Source organism: Choristoneura fumiferana, chromosome 3 (assembly GCF_025370935.1).
Source record: "Choristoneura fumiferana chromosome 3, NRCan_CFum_1, whole genome shotgun sequence".
NCBI lineage: Eukaryota > Metazoa > Arthropoda > Insecta > Lepidoptera > Tortricidae > Choristoneura > Choristoneura fumiferana.
This window is the reverse complement of record NC_133474.1, coordinates 18,125,739-18,140,517: the sequence shown is the minus strand read 5'-3', so window position 1 is coordinate 18,140,517 and position 14,779 is coordinate 18,125,739. Positions and strand designations below refer to the sequence as shown.

The 14,779-nt window shown below is 38.0% G+C and overlaps 1 protein-coding gene across 2 annotated transcripts in view; it reads left to right on the top strand.

Annotated features, from left to right (window-relative positions):
* The first annotated feature begins 3,812 nt into the window (after positions 1–3,812).
* ck (unconventional myosin-VIIa ck) overlaps positions 3,813–14,779 on the top strand; it is a 30,798-nt gene continuing 19,831 nt past the window's right edge. The window contains exons 1-5 of one of the 2 annotated variants that reach the window (XM_074086048.1): positions 3,813–3,866; positions 9,858–10,118; positions 11,388–11,666; positions 12,290–12,574; positions 12,656–14,251. In XM_074086048.1, the coding sequence (XP_073942149.1) occupies positions 3,849–3,866; positions 9,858–10,118; positions 11,388–11,666; positions 12,290–12,574; positions 12,656–14,251 (2,439 nt within the window). In that variant the 5' untranslated portion in view covers positions 3,813–3,848. Of the gene's footprint in view, positions 3,867–8,569; positions 8,675–9,857; positions 10,119–11,387; positions 11,667–12,289; positions 12,575–12,655; positions 14,252–14,779 lie in introns of those variants that run through there. The other variant, XM_074086047.1, reaches the window with a different exon arrangement.

Sequence of the window (14,779 nt, the reverse complement as noted above, 5' to 3'; positions counted from 1 at the left end):
CAGCATAAAATATGTATCATAACAACAACCTTAGGTAGAGAAGTCCTAAGAAGGTAGAGTTTACATATCTAAAACGAAATAAACGATCTTTAAGCACAGTAGGTATATGTATATACTTGTTATTTGTATTCCAGTATTAAATTTTACTTATTGCATCTCACAAAGACTATGTTGGCTAGATTAGAACGCACAAACTTGGTCGTTTCTTCGAAGGTTTCCACATTCCGATTACTTACGCGGAACCAAGTTTTCCAGTAAATTGTGAAAGATATTTCACCGTCGCAGCTTGAGTAACTTCCTATAGCTCTTACCTATTACCTAGTTAGCACACGTAATCATCTCCGATCTACATATACATATCCCACTTGGGACTCCTGGGGGGCTACTACGAAACTCGAAAATCGAAGTTCGTATCGCACTGTCCCTTTCACTCGCGTATTAAATGACATAAGCGTCAGCGGGATGGCAACAAAGGAAGTTCGAGTTTTGCATTTCGTAGTATAGGGCCTGGGCACAGGCCTCCTGTCCCAAAGAGGCTTGGGTTGAAGTTTCCACGCGGGCCCACTTAGGGTTGGGAGCTTCACACGGACCATTGAATTGATTCGCAGATGCAAGCCTGGGTTGAAACCTAGGTTGAACCCACGATCCTCTGCTTGAGAGACCGTAGGTCAAACCGTTAAGTCACCCCGTCTCTACACAGCACGCGTGTTACTCCTGTCTTCATCGTACAGTCAACTACGCATAAGTAGTTCGCCACGGCCAAAGTTACAAAAATATACAGGATGGAAAGATCGAATGCCACATGGATGGCAACTACCTTAAATATTGGAAATAGCACATTCTGTGTAAAGGAGACTTACCTTTATTTTTAAAAATAATAAATTCAGCATATGGATTTTTTTTTAACAGTTTGTTTGGGTGAAAAATGTCATGCCGTATTGTAAGATGCAGATCAAAAGGGTTACTGATAAGGTTAATTTGTCTCTAAATAACATGCACAATCAAAATAACGGACCCGATAACCCGTAGACGCCTGATACAAGTTGCTCAATATGTTGACTTTAATGAGATCATCGATAGCCAGTTGAGCTAAGCAGTTCTGTTATGCAGTTGGCACTTTACTGCACGGCCAATGCATGGTCCGCGTGATGCAACAACCTGCCGCTATATAATACATGATCTATCAACTCATTTGTTATTTAAGACTCTAAGGTCTCTATTCAAGAATATGTAAAGTTTTCGCTTTACTGACCATGTGATCCATGGTTGTCTGGCTACTTTGTTTGCTTTGAGCTAACTTCGTAAATATTTGGTAGCTTTAAGTAACTTTTCTCTAACTACATCATAATGCAAATTAGCATAAATGAGTAGCTAATCTGATACTACCCACATACTACGCTTCTAAATAGAAATAGAAATATGTTATTCGCTCTTCGCACATTACATAAAGCATAATAAAATACATTAAAAAAATAAAACAATAGCAAATTAACGTAAAAATAAGCACCCTATTAGTACTTATATGCTTCTGCATGAAACATGTGTCTTATGGCTTGGCCATTTATTGGTAAATTTTATGTGTGATGCCATATTTGTTTATTTTGTCCGTATAAACAGAGACGGCATTATATTTATCTGTGACATAAAATTTATCAATGAGTGATGAAATCTCCTTTAAACGAGCAATTCTTGTATCTGTATATAATCAGAACGGCTCCAACGATTTCGATGAAATTTAGGTATAAATTTAGGGTTTTCGGGGATGGAAAATCGATCTAGCTTGGTCTTATCTCTGGGAAAACGCTTGGTACCGATTTTTAACCCAAGCAGAGCTCGGTCGCCCGGGTGCTTTAAGATAAAATTAACAATATAAAATTACTGTTTGCGTAGTTACTGAAACGTAACATCACTTATGTGATTCGTCTACAAATCTCTAGAAAAGAAAAAAACTACATGTTTCAAAGCGCACGTAAGAATTCGAAGAACCTACAGGTAATAAAACAAGTCGCACTCGCACTAACAAGACTCCGGATGTGTGAAATGTAACAGCAACAATGTAGGCGAGTAGCCATTGTGGACGAGAAGCCCGCTGCGGTAAATAGTCACGTGGAAAGATGAATAATAATAATATTATTTTTTGATCAAATGGAGATTGTACATAAATAATTTTAAAAGTAGGTTTTGACGAAGTAGAATAACTATAACGTTTAAAAAACCAGTTTTTAGGGCAGCCGGATTAACCGGATAGATTTTTCGGTAACGGCAATTCACATAGAAATACGTTTTTAATGACTGTATCATTTGATTGAGTTAACTTGGAAGTTTGATTTTTTAATGCCTCGAGGAATAGCAGACCTGAGTATTTGATATTAATTTTAGCTTGATACGTAGCTCCACCACGGCCCGCACCTCGTGAGTTTTTCGAAATTTATGTGCGAAATTACATTTGAAATTTACCATGAGCTTTACGGTGAAGGAAAATCGTGAGGTAATTCAATGGTATGTGTGAAGTTCCCAATCCGCACTGGGCCCGCGTGGGAACTACGGCCCAAGCCCTCTCATTATGAGAGGAGGCCTGTGCCCAGCAGTGGGGTGTAAATAGGCTGGGATGATTATGATGACGTAGCTCCACGTGCTCCTGGAAAAAAAATCTCGAGACATGGACAACTAAATGATCCTATATAAGGGTTTCCTATTTTTCTTTTGAGATATGGAACCCTAGAAGCGATAAAGCATCTACATCTACTAGGATGGAAGAAAATTCTTTAAAGTTTAGGATATTGCGTTGTCTATTTTTAATTTTTCAATAAACACACGCAAAGAAGCAGCCTCATTTGGCCTTTAGCCTGCAAGTCACTGGGAGCAACAATAAGTACTTACATACGAGTACGTTAAGTAGGTATAAAAGTCGTAATAAATGTTAGTAAGATTATGTTGCATGGCAGAATAGTTTAGTGATCGTCAGATTTAACACATTGCAGAAGCCTCATGTGCAACGGAAAATACGACAAACAGCCAAGGGCATCGTTTTTTGAGCACGTTATTAGTGTTTGTTGTATCTACTATATTATCTGACGACCAAAAATGTATGAGATATGACCCGTTATTGGTCGTCAGTATATTTGATGTTGGTTGTACTACAACAGTAACCAGAATAAACGGACATAATATTTTATTTCACTATCTCCTCTACGATCAAAGGAACTTTTAAGGGTTTTTTCTGAGACTTCTATAAAGTAGCGCCTGACTCTACGTGTAAATTATTTACTTAAAAACGATCGAAACTAGTCTGACCGTTCCTGCAGGGCTACAACGAACTTCAAAACTCGAAGTTCGTGTCGTGCGGTCCCTCTGACACTTAAACTATTTAAACTTCGATTTTCGAACATCGGAGTAGGCCCTCTGACTTATAGGTAATCATCATGTTCACGTTTAATTTTGACATTTTATCAAATATGTGTACACGTCTCACGAGAGCTTAAGGAGTGTTATGTCAAATTATATTATTTGTAGTGCCATTTCAGTGTGAACGAGTATTATTAGAGGAAGTTATTACCTAGTTATTTTATTAGAGGAAGTAGTATTAGTTGCATTTAGGGGCTGTTTCACCACCATCCGTTGATTAGCGATAACCGACGGTTAAATGTGATGCCGTCTCCGTCTATTCGAACAAAACAAATAGAGACGGCATCACATCTAACTGGCAGTTAACACTAATCAATGGATGGTGAAACAGCCCCTTAATATCCTATTATACTACTAATATGTTAGGTTCGGTTTCATTAAAATTACATATTAAAAGTGAGTTTTTTTCTTGCAGATCGGGCCGGTGATCACATGCCGCCATCATGGTGATCGTTACCAGGGTAAGACTATTATTTTATAATTTACCTACTTTACACTATTATTTATTATTTTCGTTTGATGTTCGTATTGACTACTCTGCTTTAAAGCGTTAGGTACTTACATAATAGTTCCTAAGCAATCTACAGTGGCTCATTAAAGGGTATAGATAGATAAAAAAATTATATTTTGAAGTTTTAAACATAAATCACTAATTATCTAATACTTTTCAACGAGAAATTCTTGTATATAAATATATTATTATATATTCCGGGGATCTCGGAAAGCGCTCCAATGATTTCGATGAAATTTGGTATAAAAAGGGTTTTCGGGGATGAAAAATCGATCTAGCTTGGTCTTAAATCTGGGAAAACGCTTGTTATCGAGTTTTAGCCAGAGTATAGCTCGGTCGCCCAGGTACTTTTGATATGAGTGTATTTATTTCCAAAAAAAAACATTCGATAAAATATCAGGCAACACATTTAAAAACCAACCAGCTAAGTATAAATTGGAGCTGTAATTGGAACTGGCCATATCACAAAAATAAAACAAATTTTAAAGTTCGAATTGTAATTCATCGTTCTTTTTATTTTCGGAATATGTATAAGTGTGTTGAGGTGAATGACCTCGATGCTGGTGCTGAGACTGACGGAATGTGCTCTTGCTTTGCTCAATGCTCTTGCCAAACGCACTGATCGGAACACAAAGAGATACTGACCAGACTGAGACCTATTTACAGCCTGACGAAACCTGTACGAATATGAAGCATTCTGCACTCAACAATATTAAATGATAGGCAATTTAATAACTTTACTTTCGACATCAACTTGACATTTGTATAGTTGCTGGTGACTAGTTAGTAGATAGAATTTAATTTTGTTATGAAACTTATTCAAAGTTGTAATAAACTTGTGGTATTAAAGAAGTACCTAATGGTGAGCAAAAAAATCAATGACGCATCTTTCATGTCCAACCTAAGCCAAACAAACCTAAGTGCGTGTCACTAGATGATCTTAAACCTTGTAAGACCCACGTTCAATTTTAATCATTAGAGTTTTAAACTTAATGACAATTAGCGAAGTTTTTTTTGCACCGAGACTTTACTGCATCTGTGTGACTATGCCAGCCTTAAAATAATCCTTAAAAAAATAGGCTTTCACGTACCCGTTTATGTCCTAAATACGAGCATAATTTATCACGTACAACGTCATGTTATGTCCTAAAAGGACGTTGGGCCTTACGAGGATAATCGGTTATCACCACATTGGCTGACAACGTCACGGGTGTGTTACGTCTCAATTCGATCCGTAATAATCCAATTACAAACTTAAGCTTACATCGAAGCAAATTAAATTAAACTTGATCGAGGAATTATTCGGTCATCGAATAGCGGCCACGACGCCGACCAGAGATTTCTTTTCCCATAACATGATACATAGGATGTTTATAGCTTTAGATATAATGTTTTGCGTAAGCTTCTGAGACTAATAAATGATACGGTAAGAAGCATGTAGATATTGTGTTTCGGACGTCTTTATTTCTTTTCTTGACTTTAGATTGGTGTTATATGGCACTGAGATCAGTTTGTGAAGGCTTCCATTTGTGTCTAGAATTCGAAATTAATTAAGTATTATTCTGGCAGGACCACCAGAATTTCAAAACCAGATTGTTGTATCACCGGAGTTAAGTAAAATTTGAGCTCAATCTGAAACCAGGACGTGGTCGAAAAAGGGTTTTCATTTTGAAACCACAACTAACATTTAAACAAAAATACCTAACTAACTTATGTTACGGGTGTCCACGGGCGGCGGTGATTGCTTTCCATAAGGTGACCCTCCTACTCGTTTTCTCCCCAATCATAAAAAAAGCAATATTCGGAGGCGTTCGCGTAACCGACAGGTTAATCGTTTTCTTTGACAGTTTTACGCGAGTTTTAGCCCGGAAATGTATGTCGGCATTTAGCCATGGGCACACCGAATAAAGACGAGAACGAGAGTGGCTGGCCTGCGCCGGTGCAGGTGGGAGGGGATCTAGGAGCGCATGACTTCGGCCAGTTTATTGTTTTCCAAAACGTGTGGTTTAAACAATAATAAGACCGACACTAGAAATTTGGTATATTTGCTTTTATTAGTAGAACGTTTCTACGAAATCTAAGATTTATTAAGATCGGTATTCTTAGCGTGACAGCCAAGAGATGCGGGTTTGAATCCCATCCGGCGCATCCAAAAACGTTTTTGCTTTTAAGATTCCGTATCCTATCACTCACGTGTCCTTCTGTCACATAGGTTTAACAGCCAAACGGTTGAAGCTAGTCTTAAAATTTTCAGAGTAACAATAAGCAAGCATCTTTTGACCCATAAGTACTAATTGTCAAAAAATATTTTAAATTCTTTAAAACTGTTTGGCTCCCATACAGGGCGCGAAAAAATTCCGACCTACCCCAAAGAGTAGTGTGTTTTTTATCTCGACCGTCTGAAGGAACCCCCGTCCTAATTTAAAGAATATTAAAAAACAAAGGCTGAGAACCACCAAACTCAGCTTTATTTACAAAATCTTGGATCGAAGAATGTTTTAACTTCGTAGATTTTGATGAACATGAAATTTGATAATAATATTCATTATTTGGTGCGTATTATTTCAATAACGAATAAATACCAAAATATTGATAAATCAATATTTTTCTTTTAAATTCCCGCTATTTCCTATTATAACCAACTTCATTTTGTTGCCAAATACGTAACACAGAACTACTTAAATATAAAAACATTAAAAAAAACATTTGGTATGGAACCTAAATGTTAGCTGGTTGTTAATGAATACTTAAATATTTATATGTATAAACCGAAAAGGCCTACGTTAATTTTTTAACGACTAAACAGATATTAATCTTATCGCTATGCAAATACTTGAGTAGTAAAAGTCATCAATTACCCCAACATGATCTGAACATTGAAATATCCTTTTACATTTAAGATAAAAGTCCGCACAAAATTTATTAGACATATGAAATTTTTAAGAGGTCGTTGTCCGATCACGACCAAAACCTGGTCCGGTTTAATGAATACTAATTAAAGAAGTACATAATGATATTTAACTAGCTTTTGCCCGCAGCTTCGCCCGCGTGGAATTCGGTTATCGCGCGCTCTGTTCCCTCGGGAACTGTGCATTTTTTTTGGGATAAAAAGTAGACTATGTCACTCTCGGGCCAAAAATCACGTCGATCCGTCGCTCCGTTTTGACATGAAAGACGGACAAACATTACTATGGATGGCCGTGATAATAAACTGCAGTGGAGACAGCCACCACTTTGAAGTAAAAAAAGAAGAAAAAACCGGGCAAGAGCGTGTCGGACATGCCAAAAATAGGGTTCCGTAGCCATCACGAAAATTTTTTTTAAGGATTTCGTATTTTATACGGAATCTTCCAAGTTTGGGTATATTTTATACCTTAGGCTGCTATTTACTCATAAACTACTAATAATTCTCAAGCAAATTTAGCCGTTATAGTTTTCCTTGAAAGTTTGATATACGTAAGTTTGATATCGTGAATTTTTTCAAATTTTTCCACCCACCGGTTTAGATTTTAGAGGGGGGGGGGACGCTCGATTTTAATGAAAATATGTACATTAAAGTTGAATATTTCGCAAACAAATCACTGAATCGAAAAATCGTTTTAGCAACCCCCTAATGGTTTTAAAAGACCTATCCAACGATACCCCACACTATAGGGTTGGGTGAGAAAAAAAAATCACCCCCACTTTACGTCTATGGGACCCTATTTTTTTTAATTTTTAATTGTACCATTTTGTCGGCATACTTTACTTATATATCCATGCAAAATTACAGTTTTCTAGCATTGATAGTCCCTGAGCAAAGCCGCGGACGGACAGACAAACAGACAGACAGACATGGCGAAACTATAAGGGTTCCGTTTTTGACATTTTGGCTCCGGAACCCTAAAAACGGCATTAGATTTCTTGTCTTATCAATTCAGCATGTCGTCTAAGTACTTTTATTTAGAAAGTGGGTACGAATTAATTATGGATCTATATAGAGACAACCGGCGTGACCGGTATTGAAAGCGTCCCAAAGTATAGCGGGATTGGTATCGGAATATATAACGCAGATTAGCGCGATGATATTCAATGAAGTAACATAGGTACGGTAGGTGGAGCGACGACCTGGTTAAGATCGCGGGATCGCGGTGGATGCGAAAAGCACAAGACCGGTCTGAGTGGAGAGCCTTGGGGGAGGCCTATGTCCAGCAGTGGACGTCTTTCGGCTGACATGATGATGATGATGATGAACATAGGTACGGGTGTATGACGAACCGGTTGGTATGGTTTGGCTGTAGACACAGTTTCTAAGACTAGGTGATAGCTAATTCGATATACACGCAACACTTTGCAACTGACATAAACAATTGGTCAATTATTTTAAATTAAGGAATATATAAACTTTTTCATAATATTTTGCGCAAAATGCTGGCCACTTGGCTGACCGGGCCATAATCTAAAAAAATGGCGTTCGAAATTTCATTGATTAAGCGTTTTTCTATTGCTTTTGTTATCGGCGTTGTTGTTACCAATAGTCCATGAACGGAGATAGATAACTTTCAAGTTCGTTTGAATCAATCACAACCAACCTTGCCGGAGATACATACAACAGGTCAGTTTTTGTGATAAACTCATCGATTATATTCATTCTCAGTTATTATTCGTAACTTTGGCTGGGCAGTAAATATTGTGTTTAATTAGTTTTTAAGTGAGAAAGTAAAGTGGGCTTAATGTTTTGAGTTTTGAGTGCTGATGGAAACTTGCTGGGCATTTGAGGTAATTTTCTGTTTGTGCCAGGTAGATTGCTTTATATTAGCGTGTGAAAGATGGATAGATTAAAGTGGCAGTCAAGAACAAGCTATAAGTAAATGAAAACTTTATTTATGCTACGAAATTTTATTCAATTTATATTTAAGCCGTTTTACTTAATTAAGTTGAGAGATAGGTGTGTCTCGACATTACCTACAGAACTTTTCATTCGGCTTCAATTATAATTTATTAAAATAATTTGTATGTTTGCATTATACTCTCTGCTTGACCGGGCGCAGTTAACACGTTATTTATATACTTACCTAACTACCTATATCATATAATTATAGAATTCGACATCGCGGATTAACTTTCACGAAGGCGATCCTCAAACAGATGCCCTGATTGATGTTTGTCTCGGAGATTAGAGAACTTTCTATTATCCAAACAATTGTCTTTAGAATAAGTTCCGGCCATTTGCGTGTGATAAGCGTGCAAGCACGCAACCATTCTGCCTTTACTCACTTCAGAGTAAGTGGTTGTAATTCATGTGATATTCAATAAGTTGAAAGAATTTTATATAATTTATGGTAATCTTTTTGATTCCAATAACAAATGCTAATATGTACTTACATTTTCTAGTTTTTGCCACATTCATTAAAATCTTTGTCGCATTATATGTACATTTAGGTAGGTACATATACGATAAGTTACAAATATGTTACTTAATATAAATAATTAATTAAAAAATTACCATCGTCCCAGCCTATACATATTATATAGGCCGCCTCACAGAATGAGAGGGCTTAGGCCGTAAAGCTCGTGGTCAATTTCAGTTGTAATTTCACACTTGAATTTTCAAAAACTCAGAGGTACGAGCCTGAATTCGAACCCACGATCCTCTGCTTCAGAGGCCATAGGTCAAACCACTAGGCTAACCACATAAAAAAAAGATTTAAAAAGACACAGTTAAAATAAAATTCCTTAAAAGAGAAATCTATCTTGACGAAACCTGTTGCGGATATCGATTTGTTCAGATATGAAAAGCTTGATGTGGATATTTCTGTGATATTTCTAATGTTCACCTGACGAAACCTGCGCTGTGGATTTGTTCTTTCTAAATTGTAGGCTTTTTTGCTAATAAAATAAATGAGAAGTTTTTGCCTATACTTTTTAATGAATGCTAACCTATTCTCCATGTATATTCCAGGGTGACTACATATGGATCGAGCCGGTGTCGGGCCGCGAGTTCGACGTCGCGATAGGCGCGCGCGTGCTCGCGGCGGAGGGACGCCGCATCTGCGTGCGCGACGACGACGGCCACGAGCAATGGTTGCCGCCCGAGCGACGCATCAAGGCAATGCACTCCACCTCCGTGCATGGCGTCGAGGACATGATCTCATTGGGAGACTTGCATGAAGCCGGCATACTGAGGAACCTGCTTATTAGATACAATGAAAACCTTATTTATGTAAGTGGTAATGATAATGTTCAAGACTTAAGCTCCCGTGAGACATATTTGAAAAATTAAACGGTGCAACTCACGATTAATAAGCCGCCGAGATATGTGAGCGCGTTTAAGAAAGTTTTTTTTTTTATGAAAGAGATCTTCCGCGAAAAGATCGGGACTAGTCGGACCGTTCCTGACTTATAATCGTAAGTCGAACCGGTTAATTTTATAATTTTAGTGGTAATGATATTTTTAAATGCCATATTATGGCTCACCAAAAGCATTAATTTATAATAAGTATTTATAAGGTAAACGTCCGAGTGCTCGACCCGCTAATGTCCAATAGATGACACCCTTCTGTCGCCTATATTGCTAATGACAAAATTAAAAATGGCAAATATTGGTACAGTGACGAGCACTCGTACATTACCTTATACAATTTAATATATGCCCATCAGACGACTGCTCGATCTTGCTTTGAATAAACTGTAAATGTAACTGCTGTTTGAGGATAATGAGCTTGAGGAGAGCTTCCACGACATGCGCGGGGAGCTATAAAAGTTCGGGAGTCCCAAAGACTTCCATCAGCATATTTTTCTTAAGTATATGCAGTGCAGTATACTATTGCGCTTTCAACGGAATCCATGTGAGGGCCGGTCCTCTCAAAGTACCCCCCGCTTTTGGGCGCTCGAGAAAACAAACGAGTGACCAACAAAACTGTTGATACAGGTGACCGAGCATATCCGCTAATTGTCATCGAGTCGGTGCAAACTCTACCAGTAAGATTATTTTCAAACAAACAAAACCGGTGTTATTAAATTGCAAAACGAATTTCGAAGTAGTCCAGTGCTTATAATCGTTGACCCAACCTCGATTTTAATAACTAAATTTGATCAACAAATACAGTTTACATTTTGGAGAACGCAACTTCGTTTATGATAATTTCTTTATCAAAGACTATTAGGGTCACTTAAGTATGTATGTTTTAACTTAACGACTGTTTCATTTATTTTAATAAGGTGTAAAAGTATATTCACGTGTACAGGTCGATTTACAAGAGCTGGTACGTCGCACGAATAGATTGAACGAAAGTAATGTCACTTAGATTTTTTTTCAGGAAAATGACTGATGCATGACATTTTCACATTTGTGTGAAGTGTATTTAGATAGGTAACACACAGAATCTTTCATTCACTCATTCAATCCATTCGTGCCAGCTCTTGTGAATCGACCTGTAAGTAGGAGTGCCTGATGTTACATTCCACTCCATTCCGCTATTTTACATTCCAGACTTACACCGGATCAATTTTAGTAGCAGTAAACCCTTACCAAATACTGCCGATTTACACGGCGGACCAGATAAAACTATACAAGGAGCGTAAGATCGGTGAACTGCCGCCGCACATCTTCGCGATCGGCGACAATGCGTACGCGCACATGCGGCGCTATGGGCAGGACCAATGCATTGTCATCAGTGGGGAGTCGGGGGCTGGCAAGACAGAGTCCACTAAGCTCATTCTGCAGTACCTTGCTGCTATCAGTGGGAAGCATTCTTGGATTGAACAACAGGTTAGTACACGTACCTACTTTTATTAAAACTAATTACCTATCTGCTACTTTGCAACCAGATGTGATACTTCTTTAGTTTCTGAGGTCTATAAAGTAAGAAATATCACCTTGACCAAACTATTACCTTCCATCTTCAGCGTACTAAATGCATCATATACTTAGTTTTAAGCGCGATCTCTCGATGAAGTAATGTAAGAAGAAGAAGAAGATTGATTTATTTGCCAACATGAACAATACAGGATAGGCACACAGAATACAAATAAACAATAAACTAATATAGAATGCTTTTGCCAGCCCCTTGCACTGTGTGGCAAAAGGAACAGGCTCAGCCTATGCTGCGCTTGCTCAGATGCTGCCAGCGCTGGTTTTCAGCCTGCCCCCATTGACTCAGGCTAGCTAGAATGGCTTACATAGCAGGTAGATTGGCACGCAATGTAAAAAAAAAAAAAAAAAACAATAAAGACTAAAATATCAACACACACTCTCTTTTTTAACATAATCTAACTCGTACTGCACTGTACTCGTATTAAGAACAACAAAATCAATCGACCAAGTAGATCAATGCTGTTTCAACAATAAACTATAAGTAACCATTGTTTCGAAGTACTTATTTTTTTTTTCAGATCTTAGAAGCTAACCCAATCTTAGAAGCATTCGGTAATGCGAAGACAGTCAGGAATGATAACTCTTCGCGATTTGGAAAGTACATCGACATACATTTTAATAGCAGTGGAGTGATAGAGGGTGCTAAAATTGAACAATATCTATTAGAAAAATCACGAATAGTGTCTCAGGGACAGGACGAGAGGAACTATCATGTGTTCTACTGCCTACTGGCAGGTCTTTCTAAGGAAGAAAAGAAAAAGCTGGAACTGGGAGAACCAAAGGAATACAGATACTTATCTGGGGTATGTAAACAAACATCAAAACATAATCACAGTTTTAAATTAGCGTAAAAAATTACTTATCAAGTTTATGTTTCATTTCAGGGTGGAAGTTTCACATGTGAAGGTAGGGATGATGCAGCTGAATTTGCTGATATCCGGTCAGCCATGAAAGTGTTACTTTTTACAGAACCAGAAATATGGGAAATTTTAAAATTGCTAGCAGCAGTTCTCCACTGCGGAAACATTAAATATGAAGCGACTGTAGTAGATAATTTAGACGCAACAGAAATTATTGAGCAAGCAAATGTGCGAAGAGTGGCTACGCTCTTGGGAGTGCCTATGCAATCTTTAATACAAGCGCTCACCAGAAAAACGTTGTTTGCACATGGTGAGACTGTCGTTTCAACATTAAGCAAAAATCAATCAGTGGACATTAGGGATGCATTTGTGAAAGGCATCTATGGACGTCTGTTTGTAACCATTGTTAAAAAAATCAATGCAGCTATTTATAAACCCAAAGCAACTACTCGAACCGCTATCGGTGTGCTAGACATATTTGGTTTTGAGAACTTTGATCAAAACAGCTTTGAGCAGTTTTGTATCAACTTCGCTAATGAGAATCTGCAACAGTTCTTTGTAAGACACATCTTCAAATTGGAACAAGAAGAGTACAATCATGAGGGAATCAACTGGCAGCATATAGAATTCGTTGACAACCAAGATGCACTAGATTTAATAGCTCTTAAGCAGTTAAATATTATGGCTTTAATAGACGAAGAATCGAAATTCCCAAAAGGCACTGATCAGACTATGTTAGCTAAATTACACAAAACACATGGACTGCATAGGAACTACTTAAAACCAAAGTCAGATATTAATACAAGCTTTGGTTTGAATCACTTCGCTGGTATCGTGTTTTACGATACTAGAGGTTTCTTGGAGAAAAACCGAGACACATTCAGTGCCGACTTATTACAATTAATCCATGTGTCTACTAACAAATTCTTGCAAACGATTTTTCAAAATGACATATCTATGGGTTCAGAGACTAGAAAACGAACACCGACTCTATCGACGCAGTTTAAGAAGTCACTCGATTTACTGATGAGAACGCTAGGAACCTGTCAGCCATTCTTTATACGGTGTATAAAGCCAAATGAATTCAAAAAGCCGATGTTATTCGACAGAGGGCTTTGTTGCCGGCAGCTGAGATACTCCGGGATGATGGAGACGATCAGAATTCGAAGGGCTGGTTATCCAATTCGGCACAGTTTCAAGGAGTTTGTGGAAAGATACCGATTTTTAATATCCGGCGTCCCTCCAGCTCATAAAACTGACTGCAGAACTGCGACTGCAAAAATTTGCGCCTCGGTATTAGGAAAATCTGACTATCAATTAGGACATACCAAAGTGTTTTTAAAGGATGCTCACGACTTGTTCCTCGAACAGGAGAGAGATAGAGTGCTGACTAGGAAGATACTGATTTTGCAGCGGTCCATCCGAGGCTGGGTGTACCGGCGACGCTTCCTGAAGATGCGGGCGGCGGCCATACTGATTCAGCGGCATTGGCGCGGGAAACTGCAGCGGCTGCGGTACAACAAGATGAGAGTGGGATACGCGAGGCTGCAAGCGTTGATCCGTGCCAGAGTGCTGGCACACAGGTTCAGGCATCTGCGGGGACACATTGTGTCATTGCAGGTCGGTATCATCCAATCATTCTAATGCCAAAATTTAACATTTCATGCTGTTTAATGCCCACAGTATAAATATTTTTCAATGTCATTTGAATCTAATTTTACGGAAATGAGGTTAAACTACTGTGGTGTAAAAAGTAGAGAAACAAAACAAATTTTACTTTGTCACTGTATTAATATCTGCCACAGCAGATACGTCCTACCGGCCTTAGAAATAGAGTCGTATCAGATATTGATCTGGTGACTGTACATTATGTTGCATATATGGATGGCACAAAGATAACCTTAAGAAATACATAATTATTCTGCCCTCCTAAGCCGAATGGCGCTATCTAAAAAAAAACGCTTTTCTGTCATTTATACCATGTGATGCAGAATGTTTGAAGCTACACAATAGTATTAATACTAGAGTTATTACTCTACAAGTGTTTTTTTCGAGATAGTGCCTTTTGGCTTAGGAGGGCAGTATTATAATTTTCTTATCGTTGAATGAAGATCTATTTTCTTCCAATATAAAACATATTACATACAA